The sequence below is a fragment of the Rhynchophorus ferrugineus genome, unplaced genomic scaffold, assembly GCF_030347505.1.
Source record: "Rhynchophorus ferrugineus isolate W39M unplaced genomic scaffold, kcgeb_rfMv2 rfM534, whole genome shotgun sequence".
NCBI lineage: Eukaryota > Metazoa > Arthropoda > Insecta > Coleoptera > Curculionidae > Rhynchophorus > Rhynchophorus ferrugineus.
Genome location: NW_027473111.1, coordinates 2,328 through 24,406, shown reverse-complemented (window position 1 = coordinate 24,406; position 22,079 = coordinate 2,328). Strand labels below are relative to the sequence as shown.

Here is a 22,079-nt window from a genome sequence, read left to right as displayed (position 1 = left end):
CCGAGCGCGGGTAAACGGCGGGACTAACTACCACCACCTTGACAACCGCAGCCTATGCCCGAACATATCAGGAAGGCGCGTGCATGGATTAACGAGATTCCCACTGTCCTTATCTAAAATTTTACGCAATACTGCCGCGACGGAACCGAACAGGCGCTCGGAGACCCGTACGTGAACCGTTCCCGATACTTACGCAGGAAAGACCAGCTCGGAGCTTTAACAAGCACCAGAGCCATAGACAGATAGTCTACATTTCAAAATGTCCATATACTTACGCAGGAAAGACCAGCTCAGACCTTTAACAAGCACCAGAGCCATAGACTCATGGTCTACATTTCAAAATGTCCCTAACTAAGATCGCGTTCGGATCCGTTCAGAGAAGGATCGAGATGCCGAGCGCGGGTAAACGGCGGGACTAACTACCACCACCTTGACAACCGCAGCCTATGCCCGAACATATCAGGAAGGCGCGTGCATGGATTAACGAGATTCCCACTGTCCTTATCTAAAATTTTACGCAATACGGCCGCGACGGAACCGAACAGGCGCTCGGAGACCCGTACGTGAACCGTCCCCGATACTTACGCAGGAAAGACCAGCTCGGAGCTTTAACAAGCACCAGAGCCATAGACAGATAGTCTACATTTCAAAATGTCCATATACTTACGTAGGAAAGACCAGCTCAGACCTTTAACAAGCACCAGAGCCATAGACTCATGGTCTACAATTCAAAATGTCCCTAACTAAGATCGCGTTCGGATCCGTTCAGAGAAGGATCGAGATGCCGAGCGCGGGTAAACGGCGGGACTAACTACCACCACCTTGACAACCGCAGCCTATGCCCGAACATATCAGGAAGGCGCGTGCATGGATTAACGAGATTCCCACTGTCCTTATCTAAAATTTTACGCAATACTGCCACGACGGAACCGAACAGGCGCTCGGAGACCCGTACGTGAACCGTTCCCGATACTTACGCAGGAAAGACCAGCTCGGAGCTTTAACAAGCACCAGAGCCATAGACAGATAGTCTACATTTCAAAATGTCCATATACTTACGCAGGAAAGACCAGCTCAGACCTTTAACAAGCACCAGAGCCATAGACTCATGGTCTACATTTCAAAATGTCCCTAACTAAGATCGCGTTCGGATCCGTTCAGAGAAGGATCGAGATGCCGAGCGCGGGTAAACGGCGGGACTAACTACCACCACCTTGACAACCGCAGCCTATGCCCGAACATATCAGGAAGGCGCGTGCATGGATTAACGAGATTCCCACTGTCCTTATCTAAAATTTTACGTAATACGGCCGCGACGGAACCGAACAGGCGCTCGGAGACCCGTACGTGAACCGTCCCCGATACTTACGCAGGAAAGACCAGCTCGGAGCTTTAACAAGCACCAGAGCCATAGACAGATAGTCTACATTTCAAAATGTCCATATACTTACGCAGGAAAGACCAGCTCAGACCTTTAACAAGCACCAGAGCCATAGACTCATGGTCTACATTTCAAAATGTCCCTAACTAAGATCGCGTTCGGATCCGTTCAGAGAAGGATCGAGATGCCGAGCGCGGGTAAACGGCGGGACTAACTACCACCACCTTGACAACCGCAGCCTATGCCCGAACATATCAGGAAGGCGCGTGCATGGATTAACGAGATTCCCACTGTCCTTATCTAAAATTTTACGCAATACTGCCGCGACGGAACCGAACAGGCGCTCGGAGACCCGTACGTGAACCGTCCCCGATACTTACGCAGGAAAGACCAGCTCGGAGCTTTAACAAGCACCAGAGCCATAGACAGATAGTCTACATTTCAAAATGTCCATATACTTACGCAGGAAAGACCAGCTCAGACCTTTAACAAGCACCAGAGCCATAGACTCATGGTCTACATTTCAAAATGTCCCTAACTAAGATCGCGTTCGGATCCGTTCAGAGAAGGATCGAGATGCCGAGCGCGGGTAAACGGCGGGACTAACTACCACCACCTTGACAACCGCAGCCTATGCCCGAACATATCAGGAAGGCGCGTGCATGGATTAACGAGATTCCCACTGTCCTTATCTAAAATTTTACGCAATACGGCCGCGACGGAACCGAACAGGCGCTCGGAGACCCGTACGTGAACCGTCCCCGATACTTACGCAGGAAAGACCAGCTCGGAGCTTTAACAAGCACCAGAGCCATAGACAGATAGTCTACATTTCAAAATGTCCATATACTTACGCAGGAAAGACCAGCTCAGACCTTTAACAAGCACCAGAGCCATAGACTCATGGTCTACAATTCAAAATGTCCCTAACTAAGATCGCGTTCGGATCCGTTCAGAGAAGGATCGAGATGCCGAGCGCGGGTAAACGGCGGGACTAACTACCACCACCTTGACAACCGCAGCCTATGCCCGAACATATCAGGAAGGCGCGTGCATGGATTAACGAGATTCCCACTGTCCTTATCTAAAATTTTACGCAATACTGCCGCGACGGAACCGAACAGGCGCTCGGAGACCCGTACGTGAACCGTTCCCGATACTTACGCAGGAAAGACCAGCTCGGAGCTTTAACAAGCACCAGAGCCATAGACAGATAGTCTACATTTCAAAATGTCCATATACTTACGCAGGAAAGACCAGCTCAGACCTTTAACAAGCACCAGAGCCATAGACTCATGGTCTACATTTCAAAATGTCCCTAACTAAGATCGCGTTCGGATCCGTTCAGAGAAGGATCGAGATGCCGAGCGCGGGTAAACGGCGGGACTAACTACCACCACCTTGACAACCGCAGCCTATGCCCGAACATATCAGGAAGGCGCGTGCATGGATTAACGAGATTCCCACTGTCCTTATCTAAAATTTTACGTAATACGGCCGCGACGGAACCGAACAGGCGCTCGGAGACCCGTACGTGAACCGTCCCCGATACTTACGCAGGAAAGACCAGCTCGGAGCTTTAACAAGCACCAGAGCCATAGACAGATAGTCTACATTTCAAAATGTCCATATACTTACGCAGGAAAGACCAGCTCAGACCTTTAACAAGCACCTGAGCCATAGACTCATGGTCTACATTTCAAAATGTCCCTAACTAAGATCGCGTTCGGATCCGTTCAGAGAAGGATCGAGATGCCGAGCGCGGGTAAACGGCGGGACTAACTACCACCACCTTGACAACCGCAGCCTATGCCCGAACATATCAGGAAGGCGCGTGCATGGATTAACGAGATTCCCACTGTCCTTATCTAAAATTTTACGCAATACTGCCGCGACGGAACCGAACAGGCGCTCGGAGACCCGTACGTGAACCGTCCCCGATACTTACGCAGGAAAGACCAGCTCGGAGCTTTAACAAGCACCAGAGCCATAGACAGATAGTCTACATTTCAAAATGTCCATATACTTACGCAGGAAAGACCAGCTCAGCAGATCGCGTTCGGATCCGTTCAGAGAAGGATCGAGATGCCGAGCGCGGGTAAACGGCGGGACTAACTACCACCACCTTGACAACCGCAGCCTATGCCCGAACATATCAGGAAGGCGCGTGCATGGATTAACGAGATTCCCACTGTCCTTATCTAAAATTTTACGCAATACTGCCGCGACGGAACCGAACAGGCGCTCGGAGACCCGTACGTGAACCGTCCCCGATACTTACGCAGGAAAGACCAGCTCGGAGTTTTAACAAGCACCAGAGCCATAGACAGATAGTCTACATTTCAAAATGTCCATATACTTACGCAGGAAAGACCAGCTCAGCAGATCGCGTTCGCATCCGTTCAGAGAAGGATCGAGATGCCGAGCGCGGGTAAACGGCGGGACTAACTACCACCGCCTTGACAACCGCAGCCTATGCCCGAACATATCAGGAAGGCGCGTGCATGGATTAACGAGATTCCTACTGCCCCCCTAACTTCTCTCCGCTTGGGGAGTAGGACTTGCTAGGACTACTGTTTCAGCGATAGTCCTAATCATAGAGAAAGACAAATAATGCTCATCTTGTAGTGTGGAAAATTGGCAAACTCATAGTAGCAATGGTCCCAGGGTGCTTTGTCCATTCCACCACTCGGACACGGCCAGTTCCGTCAACTCTGCCAAGACTCCCTAACCTAAAACATTAAAAATCATAACTAGACTATTGATATTCCGATGGGAGGATGATTGGCATTAGGAATGATTGAACAATATGAAACACAATCACGAAGTTACTGCACCGTCCTACGGGGTCGCTATCTCAATAGACCTCATACCTTGCAAATCAAACATATAAGTCATCTAACTAATAAACTTCGAGCAGATAAGTCTAATATAAACAAATGTAGTATTCAACATATCCGAAAGTACTTAAGCAAAGGTAGAATCCTGGCCTGTTGGCGTTCGGTCATCAAGTGCAGAGGAACCGCAGGTTGATGCGGATAGCTTCGGACATGTGATTTCCAGATTGATCACGGTCGGCTCTACCAGTTCTGTCAGGGGAACTGGACACGGATAACCTAAAAAATACAAAAAATGTAAATACACCGCTGGTATCTTAATTGGAAGGTGACTAGCAACAAAATAAAATGAAATAAAAGTGGTTAAACAATATCAAAACATATCTACGGCGTCAAATTCACCCTGAAATAATACGAAATATTCATACAAAAGTACAATCTAGTGACACAGATGGTGTCCGACATAACCTCCAAGTGGTGCGAGGGGGTAAAACAAACAAGTCACAGGTCGACAAATCACATAAGATCGGTCTAATCCATAAGAAAACCTAAAAACACAACAATAACAAAATAAAATAAACAAAACGTTTAAACAGAACGAAGACATAACCTCCAATGCGTGTACGTCAATTCTAATGAATGAGAGACGAAAACAATATCCAACGACATAAAGTAGAGAAAGAAATCAGGCGGCGCGCGCCATCTAGCGAGAACCAAGACAATCAAAGAATAGGATTTTCAAATATAGAGAAGCGTAAAATTGTCAAGAATATCATTAAAAATCTTTGAAAATTGTATTATATTATATTCTATTCTATTCTAAATTAATGATATAAATAGAATATGATATAAAATATCCTTAGCTAAGCATCAGAATTCACCCACAGTCGAAACAAAGGAAGAGATATATTCACATCAAGGAAGGCTCTTCGAAACAATCTAACCTAAATTGCAATAACAACAATAAGTAACCTATGATAAATCACTAGATTAACAAACATATACATACATAAACGGCACTCTCACCTAGATTTCAAACTTACTCAAAAATGCTAATTATATAAGGCAATACAGGTCATCACGGATAATCCTCAAAGGAAGTGCACATCCGAGAGGATGTCAAGGGGCAAGTCAGTAACTGTGTATAACCGCAGCAACTCGGAATAAGCGAAAGATTGTTGCATGGAATATATAAACATCTTCAAACTAACATCCGGTCAAATCTCTCAATGTCATTTAGTTGCTCACTAAAAGCAACAATATCATTCAATTACCTTAAAGGTAACCATACGAAGTAACTAATTGGTACCCTATAGTCAATAAATAGACACTTACTGTATAAACTACCCTAATGAAAAGAAATACATGGGTTGACTGTCATGCATGGCCTTCCTACGGAGACAGTCATCGTACCAATGCATCCAAGTGGGGTGTTGGTCCAACAGTAAGGACATGATCATTAAACTAAAAATTCACAATATAGAATTAGTAGGTAGTGAATCGGATCGACAATTATAAATAATAAACGCATATATAGCTGGAGACCACCAAATCCAGTCGCAACAATAAATGACAGTCTATCATAACTCGTCGCACAATTATGTTCCATAGTAATCTCCAAACGATGACACGGCACTAATAGTCGGTCCGAAACGATAAATTAAAGCAACTTTCATCTCATTTTCAATTGATCACATCAAATTCTAAGAACAAATAACATAACCTCATAAATACAGCTGACATGTACCGGTTCGATATACAGAAATCCTAATCTTTGCAAATCCGATCATAACAATTAGGAAATAATTAATGAAATGAATGAGAAATTAGAAAGATACGATATCGATACAATAAAATGGATATTGTTCAATACTCTCATTAAGAAGAGACTGCATGCACGAAGATTCAGAGAAAGGTATTGTCAAAAGTATTGCGATCTATAAAATATCGTCGTAACTCTGTCGTATATCACAAAACCTCTCAAAATTAAAACTTATGCCTGTTATTTTACTACTTAAGCTAAAATAATAAAATTCTCTTTTTCAGCTGTCTTGGTGGTCCTGAAAAGGACCGATATTTGATGATAAAATAGGTTACATTCGTTTTATTTAGTTTTGCTATCTGTCTTTTTAGGTAACAATACAGCTTGGATATTTGGCAGAACGCCGCCCTGGGCTATAGTAACTCCGGATAGGAGTTTGTTCAATTCTTCGTCGTTTCTGATGGCCAATTGCAAATGCCTAGGGATAATCCTGGTTTTCTTGTTATCTCTAGCGGCGTTACCCGCCAATTCGAGAACCTCGGCTGCCAGATATTCCATTACGGCAGCTAAGTAGACGGGAGCACCGGCCCCTACGCGTTCGGCATAATTCCCTTTCCTTAAAAGTCTGTGAATACGACCGACAGGGAATTGTAATCCCGCTCGGTTAGAACGAGACTTCGCCTTTCCCTTCACTTTTCCGCCTTTACCACGTCCGGACATTTTACTATCGATTGCTTCTAGAACTCGCTCGCCTTAGAGTTGAAATCTGTACTAAAACTGTCAACATACTAGCAACGAATTTTGTTCGTAAGCCGAACGCATGATCTCGTACGCGACCAATGAAAGGCTAACTCAGATAATAGGCGGGGCTTAGGAGTGTATTTAAGGAGCCTATAAATTCTAAGGATTCCTGAAATTTGTTTTAGTCTAGTACTTTTCGTGGTTCCTTTAATATCGTAATATTTATTTCGAAATGCCTCCGAAAACAAGCGGTAAGGCGGCCAAAAAGGCCGGTAAGGCTCAGAAAAATATCTCCAAAAGTGACAAGAAAAAGAAACGCAAGAGGAAGGAAAGCTACGCGATCTACATTTACAAAGTTTTAAAGCAAGTTCATCCCGATACGGGTATCTCCAGCAAGGCCATGTCGATCATGAATTCTTTCGTGAACGATATATTCGAAAGGATAGCCGCCGAAGCGTCCCGTCTCGCTCATTACAATAAAAGATCTACTATCACAAGCAGAGAAATCCAAACTGCCGTGCGATTATTGCTGCCCGGTGAATTGGCTAAGCACGCCGTTAGTGAAGGTACCAAAGCCGTCACTAAATATACCAGTTCTAAGTAAACCATAAGCCTTGAATATCATAAAGGAGAAAACGGTTCTTTTCAGAGCCACAATTTAGATAAATAAAAAAAGAAATAATCTTAAAAAAATTAATTTTATATATTATACAGCTGTAGTATCCAATATTGAAATACAAATTTTGTTATCAACAGTATATTATTATTCTTTGGTTATTAGTGATTACATTATTTTTTCTTTAGTTTTTAAAAACAATGCGTATAAGTACACCGACTGTTATTAATTACTAACATGTAGTCGAATATAACTCTGAGATAAAAATCCATAACTCTTTTAGTGGTTTATATAAATATCGATAAAAGAATATTAATTGAATTATCTTCTTTTTCTTTGATTAAATTTAGGTGGTTCTGAAAAGAACCGTTTTTTTTTTGTTGCAAAATACGACTATAAGTAGAGTATTATAAATGATAGAAAATAAAGTTTAGGCACGTTCGCCTCTGATACGTCTGGCTAGCTGAATATCCTTGGGCATGATGGTTACTCGCTTTGCATGTATCGCACATAAATTAGTATCCTCAAAAAGGCCAACTAAATAAGCTTCGCTGGCCTCTTGTAAAGCCATTACCGCCGAACTTTGAAAACGTAAATCGGTCTTGAAATCTTGAGCGATTTCGCGAACCAATCGTTGAAAAGGTAATTTCCTAATCAATAATTCGGTGCTCTTTTGATAACGACGAATCTCCCGCAAAGCGACCGTCCCAGGTCGGTAGCGATGTGGTTTCTTAACGCCACCGGTAGCTGGAGCGCTTTTCCTGGCCGCTTTGGTAGCCAATTGTTTCCTAGGAGCTTTACCTCCTGTTGATTTTCGCGCAGTTTGCTTGGTACGAGCCATATTTTTAAAATAGAGGTAATGAGAAAAATTAACAAACGCAAACGACGGCGACCCCTTTCGGACTGATTCGGTCATAAAATCAGAGAGTCCTTTTTATAACATGTTATCTAATCTGATTGGTCCGTTTTGTGCCAGTGGGCGGAACTCAATCCTAAGTCTACAAAACCGGGCTGATTGAATGTAATCGACAACAGTTGTCCGTAGCACTCGTGTTGTGAGCGCGCTACTTATTCGAGATCATTTATTTTTTTTGTATTAGGTTCGATAAAAGATGACCGGCAGAGGTAAAGGTGGTAAAGGTTTGGGAAAAGGAGGAGCCAAGCGGCATCGTAAAGTGCTTCGTGATAATATCCAAGGTATTACGAAGCCCGCCATTAGAAGATTGGCTAGACGAGGCGGCGTAAAACGTATATCTGGTCTGATTTACGAAGAGACCAGAGGTGTTTTAAAAGTGTTTTTGGAAAACGTCATCAGAGATGCCGTTACATATACCGAACACGCCAAAAGAAAAACCGTTACCGCAATGGATGTAGTATACGCCTTGAAACGTCAAGGACGTACATTATACGGGTTTGGAGGTTAAGTCACATTTTATTCGCGAACTAACGTGAAATGTGACCCTCAAAATTAATTTTAGAAAAATTAAACAACGGTTCTTTTCAGAACCACAAATTTATCGATATTTAAAAAACGGAAGCTCTATTAGGATTTAAGGATAATCTTTCAATCATTACAATCATCATAATTTTATTTAAAATAATAATTTAAGTATAACTGGCCCTAATTATTTGAGGGTTTGGATTCCAAAACTCTATACTTAATAAATAGACCGCCCCTTAAATTCATCGTTAATTACATAGATTATATACAAGGCGCGATGTTATAATACGGTTCGATTTTACTAAAGGAGAACCGCTAGAAATAAATCCTTCATATTATTTCGACTTAATTGTTGTTTAATAAAACGATAATTATTGGTATTGGAATGTCTCTTAATTTATCTTACACACCCAAAAAACAATCTTTAAAGTACTTAAACTGTTTATTAGAATATTTTAAATAATTAGTAAGTGCAAGTCATAATATGAGTTTTAATTTTAAGTTCTTTTTTTGTTTTATTATTTTGGTGGTCCTGAAAAGGACCGATAGTTAAAAGGTTTTTGTACGACACAAAAACCCTAAGGCTCATGTAACTTATTTGGTTTTACTATCTGTTTTTTTCGGTAACAATACGGCCTGGATGTTTGGTAGAACGCCGCCCTGGGCTATAGTAACACCGGAGAGGAGTTTGTTCAGTTCTTCGTCATTTCTGATGGCCAATTGTAAATGCCTAGGGATAATCCTTGTTTTCTTGTTGTCTCTAGCGGCGTTACCTGCCAACTCGAGAACTTCGGCCGCCAAATATTCCATTACGGCAGCTAAGTAGACGGGAGCACCGGCCCCTACGCGTTCGGCATAATTTCCTTTCCTTAAAAGCCGGTGAATACGGCCAACAGGAAATTGTAATCCCGCTCGGTTGGAACGAGATTTCGCCTTTCCCTTCACTTTTCCACCCTTACCACGTCCAGACATTGTATTGCTAACTTTTTTAAACTAAAAATAACCGAAAAACTAATGGCGACAACGCTCACGTCCTTTCGACAACGAATGAACAACTGGCAGTGAACTGTCCAGCGAATAGCTTTTATTCGGCAACTTCTCAAAACACTAGTACGTTTCCTACTCGACCAATCAGAGCTTTCTACGACATAACGCCAAGAATGGGCGGAGCTTAGAAGTGTAGCGTCATTTATCAAATAATTAAACGACTATAGGTATATTTCGGTTTAGTCTTTTATCTTTTGCTGTATGGGTAGGTCGCGAATCTCATTCGTTTAAAATGCCACCGAAGACAAGCGGTAAAGCGGCAAAAAAGGCTGGAAAAGCCCAGAAAAACATTTCTAAGAGCGATAAGAAAAAGAAGCGTAGGAGGAAGGAAAGCTACGCGATTTACATATACAAAGTTTTAAAGCAGGTTCATCCCGATACGGGTATTTCCAGCAAGGCCATGTCGATTATGAATTCTTTCGTGAACGATATATTCGAAAGGATAGCCGCCGAAGCGTCGCGCCTCGCCCATTACAATAAAAGATCGACCATCACGAGCAGAGAAATCCAAACCGCCGTTAGGTTATTGTTACCCGGTGAATTGGCTAAGCATGCCGTTAGCGAAGGTACCAAAGCTGTCACTAAATATACCAGTTCTAAGTAAACGAAATATATTATTTTGAAGGTGATCATAATAATATGAAGGGTGGAAAACGGCTCTTTTCAGAGCCCCAAAATGTTTAAAGAAGAAAAAAAGAAATAAACTATTGTTAAGAAGATAGGATATATACGAAGTCAAATAAATTAAAATATAGTAATCGTTCATAAAAATGTTAAAATATCCAGAAAAAAATATTTTATTTTATATATTCATTCCTTTACGGTAACATAATAACAGTATATGTGATACCCCTTTCTTATCGTGATATAAACTTCAAGTCAATCCAGCAGGTGTTCACACCTTATTACTAAGGATTCCTCAATATTCACAATATATTTGTGAGCATAATATTCTAAATTCAATTCACAAATATTATAACTAAAGCGTCATATAAACGGAAAAAATATCAATGTCTCTTTTTTCTAATAGAAGTTGGTGGTTCTGAGAAGAACCTTTTTTTTTCATATAAATACAAAAAACGACCTTAATATAGGACAGCCGTAGCATTTATGCACGTTCGCCTCTAATGCGTCTGGCTAATTGAATGTCCTTAGGCATGATAGTTACTCGTTTAGCATGGATCGCACACAAATTGGTGTCTTCAAAGAGACCAACCAAATAGGCCTCGCTAGCTTCTTGCAAAGCCATCACTGCCGAACTTTGGAAACGTAAATCGGTCTTGAAATCCTGAGCGATTTCGCGAACCAATCGTTGGAAAGGCAATTTCCTAATCAATAATTCGGTACTCTTCTGATAGCGTCGGATTTCTCTTAGAGCGACCGTACCGGGTCTGTAACGATGCGGTTTTTTAACACCACCGGTAGCGGGAGCGCTTTTCCTGGCTGCTTTAGTAGCCAATTGTTTTCTGGGAGCCTTACCTCCGGTTGATTTTCGAGCAGTTTGCTTGGTACGAGCCATCGTCTAAACGGGTCTGACTTCAAACGTGTAGGAAGAATTACAAGCGCAAGCACCAACGAACTTTTGGAAACTGATCGAAGGTGTCAAAGAAATCTCCCTTTTTAATAATGTGTGAAGATATTCTGATTGGTCCGGCTAGCATCTGTGGGCGGGACCCGATTCGAACTCAACAAAACCCATGGTAGGATTTGAAATTGAAATAGTTACCCGTAGTATTCGAGGTGTACGCTGCACAATTCGATTATAAATTTGCTTTCTTTTAATACTAAATTGAATAAATCATGACGGGCAGAGGTAAAGGTGGTAAAGGTTTGGGAAAAGGAGGCGCTAAGCGGCATCGTAAAGTGCTTCGTGATAATATCCAAGGTATTACGAAACCCGCCATCAGAAGATTGGCTAGGCGGGGTGGAGTTAAACGTATATCCGGTCTAATTTATGAAGAAACCAGAGGTGTATTAAAAGTATTTTTGGAAAACGTTATCAGAGACGCCGTCACTTATACCGAACACGCCAAAAGGAAAACCGTTACTGCCATGGATGTAGTATACGCCCTCAAACGCCAAGGACGAACCCTATACGGATTTGGCGGTTAAATAAAGTATTATATATGCTGACCAATTAAAACAGAACAACGTATCTATTCAACTAAAGAAAACAACGGTTCTTTTCAGAGCCACAAATTTACTAGCATAAAAAAAGAAATTTATTATTCGAAAATGGACTAAGATGACGTTAAATTTTATTAAATATCTGCTCCTTTCATCTAAGATTTACTTGTAAAGTAACAAATATACTGCATTATAATAGACGATCGTAATATAAAAAGATAGATAAAGTTTAAAATAAGATTTCATAATAAATGTTAGGTTAATGACAAGAATGTAAATGATGGTGAACAATCGAATACCGAATCTTCGTTGAAGCTTTAATATAGTTTTCCTTTAGAGAGAAAATACTCCGAGATAAACTTCGCGTCGATGAGCTTGGAGAATCCTTAAGATTTCAAAGAAGGTACGGTAGTTCTACGCACGTATGTATGGAGATCGCGTTCCATGTATTTATTGACTTTAGATAACTATTTATGAAAACAGATTTCAACTAAAGAAGCAAAATATACTATAATATATATGAGCATTGTATCGATACAGAAGGGTTTGACACGATATTCTTATAGACGTCTCGATATCGTTGCTCACCCGATACGTTCGATTGTAACCCAGAGTTCGGATGGTGTTAAGAAACCGTTAAATAAGAAGTATATTAGTATAGGATCGGTTAATTTTCATGTCATTGTTTTCTTACAGTTAATTCGACAACGGTACGTTTCGATATAGATTCGTTTTGGACAACGAACAATCTGTACCGCATCAATTAGGAATAATATGTCTCGTTTCTCCAATAATAGCATTAGATCTGTACGGAATTGCATTTATATCAAAAGACGATATATCGGGGGACGTAGATTTGAAAAGATATATTTTCATAGTTATAACCGAAAGTCTATAACTCGAATGTAAATTGGTAGTTTCGACGGAATCGAGAGCAACGCTTGATTTTGTGCTTCCTTCTAAGACGATAGTCAACGTAAAATTTATTGGTAAAGTTTGCTACTTCTACTACGTTTTATCTTTTAACGCCTCGAACATAAATCGTATGATATTCTAAAGGATTTATGTATTTAATATGAGAAATAAGTAAACGGTTCCAAGCTCGATGAACGTTTCGACGAAGCCGGAATATGGAACGTCGTTCGCGCTCGACCGTTCAGTCCTCCGTTCGGCTCATATCATATAGGGTACGCATTAAATGAGAGCGACCGCCAGACAGTTAAAATACGCGAACGAGAAGCATACGCACGTACGTAACTTTGTCAAACGAATCGTGATTAGAACGTTCTTATAAGAAAATTAAGAAATTATATCAGAATGTCGGACGTCGATATTAGCGGACAAGCGGTTTCTCCTTCGTCGAATCAAGGGAGTGGAGGAAATTCCGCCGCCGTTGTTAACGCATCGTCAACAGGCACACCGGCCGGGTCGAATTCATCTTCGGTGTCGGCTACGGGAGCCGCATCAGCTACAGCCGGTAGCGCAGGTTCGTCTGCAGGAGGGAAGAAAGAAAAATCCACTTCGAGCAAGGCGAAGAGTTCTAAATCGAAAGTTAGTCATCCTCCGATCGCTGATATGGTAACGAGTGCAATTAAAGGATTGAAAGAGAAAGGCGGAACTTCCTTCAGAGCTATTAAAAAATACATAGCGGCCAATTACAAAGTGGATGCTGACAAATTATCGCCCTTTATAAAGAAATATATAAAGACGTGGATCGCTTCGGGTGTTTTGGTACAAACGAAGGGCAAAGGAGCTTCCGGATCATTTAAATTAGCGGCTTCGGCACGTAAAGCAGGAGGTACGACAGCCGCAGGTACGAAGAAAAGAAAAACGGCCACTGCCAAAACCGGACAGAAAAATAAACGAAAACCAGTAGGAGGTGCCGCGACAGCTACGACAGCCGGTGGTAAAAAAGCGTCTGCCAAAAAAACCTCAGAGAAAACGGAAAAAAAGACGACCGCCGCCTCCGCCTCAACTAAGAAAACCACAGCTAAAAGTAAGAAAGGTGAATCTGCAACTTTGGCCGAGAAAAAAGCTTCTGCCAAAAAAGCCGTCGAAAAGAAAACAGGAAAGAAATCTACCGCCGCCACGACTACGTCCGCTTCCAATGCCGCCGCTAATAGTTCATCTTCGAAAGCAGCAAAAAGCAACACGGCCGCAAGATCCCCGAAATCGCCTTCCAAAGCGAAAAAATCTAATAAAGCCGGACCTACGAAAAAGCCCAAGGCGCCTAAACCGAAAAGTGCTAAGACGACGACCTCAACTGTTCGTGTTGCCGCTGGTGAAGGTGCGAAAACTAAAAAACCAGTATCACCAAAGAAAAAGAAATAAAACTATTTCTACTACGTATGACGATATATTAAACAGGCGACACATTTCATCGTCAGATCAAGAAGACACGGAGTTGAAAATTACAAATATCCCGACACTCCTGGACGTGCTACGACTTCCCTAAAAAATACGTTCGTCCAAGACCGTATTTTTTTAATAGAAAAAAAAAACGGTTCTTTTCAGAACCACAATATAACTTTATAAAAGAAAGAATATTTATATAATTTATTTATTATCTTATTATTACTTAAATGATTATTTTCTAGATAGAGCCGTAACTAATTAGGGAACCGATCGATCGATACTCTAAAACAGTAATAAAGGAATATTCAGTACAGATCAGATTATTTATAAATTTTCTAGTTAATATTTATTCTTTAATAAGAACGCGTATTCTAACTTCTTTTTTATACGATTTTGTTGGCCCTGAAAAGGACCGATATTAAAGGGCGTATGCAAAACTTTAAACGGTTTGCGTTATCTATTTGGTTTTGCTGTCTGTCTTTTTAGGCAATAATACTGCTTGAATGTTAGGCAAGACGCCGCCCTGGGCAATAGTAACGCCAGATAACAGTTTATTCAATTCCTCGTCGTTTCTGATGGCCAATTGTAAATGCCTAGGGATAATCCTTGTTTTCTTGTTGTCTCTAGCGGCGTTACCCGCCAACTCGAGAACTTCGGCCGCCAGATATTCCATTACGGCAGCTAAGTAAACGGGAGCACCGGCCCCTACGCGTTCGGCATAATTTCCTTTCCTTAGAAGTCGGTGAATACGACCGACAGGAAATTGTAATCCCGCACGATTGGAACGAGACTTCGCCTTTCCCTTCACTTTTCCGCCTTTACCACGTCCGGACATGTTAATCTCGATCGTTGTTAGATACTGCTCACCTTTAAATCAAAAACGGTACTGGAAATTTCTTACAGATCGGCCTGGAATTTTGTCCGCGAGCCAAACTCGTTATATCATACGCGACCAATCAGACTCTAACTCGGGCTATGGGCGGGGCTTAGAAGTGTTCCTTCGAATGTTATAAGTTCTAGAATTAAAGGCATTTTTTTAGTTAAGTACTCTTTGAGGTACGTGAGACGTCGGGATTTTTATTTCGAAATGCCACCGAAGACAAGCGGTAAGGCGGCCAAGAAAGCCGGAAAAGCCCAGAAAAATATCTCTAAGAGCGACAAGAAAAAGAAGCGCAGGAGGAAGGAAAGCTATGCGATTTACATATACAAAGTTTTAAAGCAGGTTCATCCCGATACGGGTATCTCCAGCAAGGCCATGTCGATCATGAATTCTTTCGTGAACGATATATTCGAAAGGATAGCCGCCGAAGCGTCGCGTCTCGCCCATTACAATAAGAGATCAACGATCACGAGCAGAGAAATCCAAACCGCCGTTAGGTTATTGTTACCCGGTGAGTTGGCTAAGCACGCCGTTAGCGAAGGTACCAAAGCAGTCACCAAATATACCAGTTCTAAGTAAATTAATTCACATACCTATGTGTGTTTCAATATACTACTTACCTGCAAAATCGGTTCTTTTCAGAACCACAATTGGATATACATTTTAAAAAATGAAATGTTAAACAGTAGCTGACATTTTATAAAAACAGAATTTTCAGATATATATATATATATTGTAGTTATTGTATTGAATTATATTATATCATTATAATCTGTTATATAGTAAGTATATAGAATAAGTTTTGTAAAAATGGTACGGCCCGAGATTGTTATTTAAAAATAAGGTAAAGTATTTCTGGAGTGACTTCGAAAATATGTGTATTCATTTTTATTACGTTTATGACTATATGATAATTAATTTATTTTTCCTAACTGTGGCTAATTGTGGATTGTGGCTAATTTCTACACGATAAGTATTAATCACGGGAACGTCTCGAAATGAACAAATAGGAACTGTAATTAATCAAGAATTTAGAATGGAACTATCGTCCTAATATAATGAGGATCGTCAAAGAGAAGATACTTTTTTTTTCGTTTACTAGGTTGACCTTGCTTGGGGACAGTGGAACTCAGTGGAAAATCGCTGATGGTGGGTGAGGAGGATAGGCCTGTGGTCAGAATCGATATCTTGGAGTACTTGCAGGTCAGAGGCTTGATTCGAATTTTGATAGATAAAAAAGTCAATTATTGTCGGTCGATTGGAGGAGTAGTGAGTTGGTTCGCTTGGAGCAATAAGCCCAAGTTCCAACTCATCTATTATCCCGGCCGATAGTAATTCTTCCAATAGCTGTGTGGTTGATGGCGTTGAAAATGGCCTGAAAATCTCCTTGGTCATCTGAATATGTTCCGAAGAGTATTTCGCCAATGGAGATCGGGTTCGTGTTCTAGTGGAATCCAGACCAGCCAGACGACTGTTATCTTGAGTTCCCCGTACATGAGTGGGGGGAGGAATTGGTCTTTTGGGTTTGGTTGTTTTTGGAGTAGGTCGGCACTTGCATCCCGAGTAATTTGCGGTGTATGGTTCTCAACAGTTGGTGCATTTCGGCGGGGAATTTCTGTCTTTGGGACTTGACGTAGGCCGGAGTGGCTTTACAGTTGGCCGATGAATGACCGTAGAATTGGCAGTTAAAACGTTGAACGCGCCTGCCGTTGCCGCGCTGGGCTTGGACTTTTACCACCTGATTCATTAGGCGGTCGACCGCGAAGATACGGCGTTCCTCTCGAGGAACCGACCAACATGGATTGGATTGAAACCGAGCTTCATGAGCGCGGTTCGGACTTCGAGTTACCATTACGTCGAGAGAGAAATATAATATATTAGCTGACCCCGCAGACACTCCGTACCCTGTACTCAATGGATAAATAAAGGATTCATTCTATCAAATTCTTCGTTCAAATCACTTTCGAATCATCCTTAGGAACATTCTGATATCGGAAAACCTTATCCGTAGTCGATAAACGATATCTAACGGATGAATTATAGAAAATGGCCAATAAGCGGCAAATATCCGATCGTAAGGGTGCACCATCGTTTCGGCGAATCATTCTTTTGGAATCTTACGTTCTACAAGCAAAACATTTATTCATAGGTATATACCGATAATAACGAACGGGCCGACGTAACAACCTAAAATGTCCTGAAATACGTGAGAACAGTTTTACTCCGATCGCCGTATCGATATGTGACAGTATCCATCCTATGAAGGATCTTTACATTCTACTAGCATAATTTTATGGATCGGAATTTTCCGACTTTTAAAGAACGTGATCGGCAGTCTAGAAACGGCCTGAGGACGTATTAACACGAGAGGTTAAAATTATTGCTTTAGAAGTTCACGTTGTCTAAAGCTAAAGTTTATTCATCGGAACATTCCGATAATAACGAGAACGGGCAGACGTAAAAACGAAAAATTTGCGCAACGTCCGTATAAACGATCTGTTCTAAAACACCCATACATTTCCGATAGCTGGCGAGAGACCCGCGCTTAAATCGTGTGCGCTTCTACGTGGGGCGATACGAGAGACGGATACGACGGGTCGGGTCGACCGGCGCTGTGACACTTTTACCGAGTGGCTTTTGATCAGCGAAGGTGGTATTACATATTATATGTTAATATATAAGATCCGAACCGTATTTTTTTATTTATCTAAATAAAAAGCGTATTTCGTCGTGTTATTATATATTCGTAACGCTCTCGCGATTTTGTATCGTCGTTTCGTTGTTCTTCCTGGTCGGTTTTTTTCGATATATCGGGAAGCGTACGACGACGACGACGGTATCACTGCGAGATCGCGAATTCGGCGGGAACATTCGGCTTCGTTAGAAGAAGATGATCCACGATTCATATGCGATTGGAATTATTATTTTTATGGACGTATCGGTTTTTCATCGGAACGTTCATAAAACAGCAACACATTTTGCGATAGCTCTCTGCTCTCCGAGCGAGAATAAAATAAAAAATCACGAAACGTTTCTCGTACGAGGTTTCCTTGTCGCTTTATATATTTCTATCTAGCGAAGGGTTCGGAGAGAATGTTTTTCGAGGTCTTATAAACGCCGAACGATATTTTGCGGCATCCAATTTTCGACGTAGTCGACGATCGTCGTCGATAATCGAGATAATTGGGTGCCTAGTCGATCGGTTGTGTATAAAAAAAACAAAAGATGTGTCTAAGATGATGATATCGTTTTGTTTTATTAGACAACTAATATTAAAATGTAAGAGCGTGGCGCCTCGGACCGGTTTTTCCGTCGTCTAGGCGCGCTATCATGCACCTCCTTTTTATTAGTCGTCGATATATATTATATATCGTCGTCTTACGCACACGTTTCTTTATAAGTCAAACTTATAAAATAAACTGTGTCTGTATTTGTTTTATCTGCTTCGTGTCGATAAAATAATAAGAACAGTTCCCTGGTTGATCCTGCCAGTAGTCATATGCTTGTCTCAAAGATTAAGCCATGCATGTCTCAGTACATACCGAATTAAGGTGAAACCGCGAAAGGCTCATTAAATCAGTTATGGTTCCTTAGATCGTACCCACAATTACTTGGATAACTGTGGTAATTCTAGAGCTAATACATGCAAACAGAGCTCCGACCAGAGATGGAAGGAGTGCTTTTATTAGATCAAAACCAATCGGTTTCGGGTTCGCGCTCGTCATCGTACAACTTGGTGACTCTGAATAACTTTAAGCTGATCGCACGGTCTCGCACCGGCGACACATCTTTCAAATGTCTGCCTTATCAACTGTCGATGGTAGGTTCTGCGCCTACCATGGTCGTAACGGGTAACGGGGAATCAGGGTTCGATTCCGGAGAGGGAGCCTGAGAAACGGCTACCACATCCAAGGAAGGCAGCAGGCGCGCAAATTACCCACTCCCGGCACGGGGAGGTAGTGACGAAAAATAACGATACGGGACTCATCCGAGGCCCCGTAATCGGAATGAGTACACTCTAAACCCTTTAACGAGGATCAATTGGAGGGCCAGTCTGGTGCCAGCAGCCGCGGTAATTCCAGCTCCAATAGCGTATATTAAAGTTGTTGCGGTTAAAAAGCTCGTAGTCGAATTTGTGTCTCGCGCCGCCGGTTCATCGTTCGCGGTGTTAACTGGCGTGTTTTTCGCGAGACGTCCTGCCGGTGGGCTTAGTCGTGTCGCGTCGCCGTCGCGCGTGCGTTTCGGCGTGCGTGTTGTGCGCGTCGTGGTTACGACGGCCCAACTCAATCCTGCCGCGGTGCTCTTTACTGAGTGTCGAGGTGGGCCGGCACGTTTACTTTGAACAAATTAGAGTGCTCAAAGCAGGCTAAAATTTCGCCTGAATACTGTATGCATGGAATAATGGAATAGGACCTCGGTTCTATTTTGTTGGTTTTCGGAACCCCGAGGTAATGATTAATAGGAACGGATGGGGGCATTCGTATTGCGACGTTAGAGGTGAAATTCTTGGATCGTCGCAAGACGAACAGAAGCGAAAGCATTTGCCAAAAACGCTTTCATTGATCAAGAACGAAAGTTAGAGGTTCGAAGGCGATCAGATACCGCCCTAGTTCTAACCTTAAACGATGCCAGCTAGCGATCCGTCGACGTTCCCTAATATGACTCGACGGGCAGCTTCCGGGAAACCAAAGCTTTTGGGTTCCGGGGGAAGTATGGTTGCAAAGCTGAAACTTAAAGGAATTGACGGAAGGGCACCACCAGGAGTGGAGCCTGCGGCTTAATTTGACTCAACACGGGAAACCTCACCAGGCCCGGACACCGGAAGGATTGACAGATTGAGAGCTCTTTCTTGATTCGGTGGGTGGTGGTGCATGGCCGTTCTTAGTTGGTGGAGCGATTTGTCTGGTTAATTCCGATAACGAACGAGACTCTAGCCTGCTAACTAGGCGCTTTTTGACATCCTAAAGGCCCGCCGGCCGCGTTGCTTTCGGGTTTCGCGGTTCGTGCGCGGTTTTTACTGTCGGCGTACAAACTATTCTTCTTAGAGGGACAGGCGGCTTCTAGCCGCACGAGATTGAGCAATAACAGGTCTGTGATGCCCTTAGATGTTCTGGGCCGCACGCGCGCTACACTGAAGGAATCAGCGTGTCTTCCCTGGCCGAGCGGCCCGGGTAACCCGCTGAACCTCCTTCGTGCTAGGGATTGGGGCTTGCAATTGTTCCCCATGAACGAGGAATTCCCAGTAAGCGCGAGTCATAAGCTCGCGTTGATTACGTCCCTGCCCTTTGTACACACCGCCCGTCGCTACTACCGATTGAATGATTTAGTGAGGTCTTCGGATCGACACGCGATGGCGTTTCGGCGTCGTCGATGTGTAGGAAAAGATGACCAAACTTGATCATTTAGAGGAAGTAAAAGTCGTAACAAGGTTTCCGTAGGTGAACCTGCGGAAGGATCATTACAGTGTGTTGTTATGCCTATATATATATAATAGGTAAACGTACAAGTCTGTAAAAATCATTGTCGAACGTTAAAGAGCCATCTACGAAGTTCGGAAGTTCCGATCGAATTTCGACGTCGTCAACGTAGCTGTTTTCGGGTACCTATAATATATGGTTTTAAAAGATGTACGCCCGAAAGCGGAGATATATACGATGAAGATGTTGTTATATAGGACGACGAGTAATAATCGTCGGCCTACGACGGATTTCGTTATAAATGGACAAATCGAGCGCAAAATAAAACGATTTTGCCAATTATATTTCTAATCGACGTTTCGATCCTCATATCGACGAACATATACGATGATCGGTAATGTGATTAGTTTACGAAAATCTTATCACCCTTCGTTTGTTTCATTCCAAAAGGGTGAGATTTAGTTTACGAAAATATTGCCAAACTATGATCAGCGTATGCTCTTTTGTTGTCGTACGAGGTGAGACGACGAAAATTTACAACGAACGTCACCATTTCGAGTAGTCTGTCTCCGCTCCTCTCGTTGTGTGTAGTGGAGAAGACGAAAATAAACCGTAAGAGCGTTTTAAAGTCGACGGCGGCTGCGAAAGGGGCGCAAGCGCTGTCTATGACGTGAGCGCGCGTCGTCGTCGTCGTCGTCGTCTTATAATAGAAACGTTTCGATATGCGTTTAAAACCTAACTTAAAAAAAGATTACCCTAAACGGTGGATCACTTGGCTCGTGGGTCGATGAAGAACGCAGCTAATTGCGCGTCAACTTGTGAACTGCAGGACACATGAACATCGACATTTCGAACGCACATTGCGGTCCTGGGATCTCATACCCGGACCACTCCTGGCTGAGGGTCGTATCTCATTTCAAGACTGCTCGGATTTTCTTTGATCTTCGCGATCGACGAGAAATGTCTGAGCGTGCTGAGCGTATAAGCGCGATTCGATCGCGACGTTCTAAAACGTGACAGCGGACCCGTACGTGTGACCTAACTCTCTCGTACGGGTCGTACGAATATGAAAGGGATGAGACGTGTTTAAAACGGTCGTTCGCACGTTTTTGTGATAAACGTAGCGCGCACCATTAATACGATCGTCGTATCCGATAAAATTAGTTTTTAATCGACGTCGGATCGTAGGTGCGTTGTCTCTCGAATACGAGGGAGAAAACACCGTTTTTCGACGGCGCGTCTTTTCCATTCTAAACTTTTATATTTCGTATTGGCTCCTAATCTTCATTATTATGATGATTACGAGCGCCACGCATATTAAACTAGCGACCTCAGAGCAGGTGAGACTACCCGCTGAATTTAAGCATATTACTAAGCGGAGGAAAAGAAACTAACTAGGATTCCCTTAGTAGCTGCGAGCGAACAGGGATTAGCCCAGCACCGAATCCCGCGACCGACATCGGGCGCCGGGAAAT

General features: G+C 42.5%; 1 protein-coding gene and 2 non-coding genes across 3 annotated transcripts in view; all 3 read left to right on the top strand.

Moving 5' to 3' along the window:
- Positions 1-14,447, top strand: part of LOC143206068 (uncharacterized) — a 45,686-nt gene extending 31,239 nt beyond the window's left edge. The window contains exon 2 of the mRNA XM_076418979.1: positions 13,751-14,447. Within this exon, the coding sequence (XP_076275094.1) occupies positions 13,751-14,283 (533 nt within the window). The 3' untranslated portion in view covers positions 14,284-14,447. The remainder of the gene's footprint in view (positions 1-13,750) is intronic.
- A 4,212-nt stretch (positions 14,448-18,659) lies between these two features.
- LOC143206072 (small subunit ribosomal RNA) lies at positions 18,660-20,648 on the top strand. The gene has a single exon (XR_013008103.1). It is a non-coding gene; the product is annotated as a small subunit ribosomal RNA (ribosomal RNA).
- A 708-nt stretch (positions 20,649-21,356) lies between these two features.
- On the top strand, positions 21,357-21,511 carry LOC143206069 (5.8S ribosomal RNA). Its single transcript, XR_013008101.1, has one exon. It is a non-coding gene; the product is annotated as a 5.8S ribosomal RNA (ribosomal RNA).
- Positions 21,512-22,079: the final 568 nt, after the last annotated feature.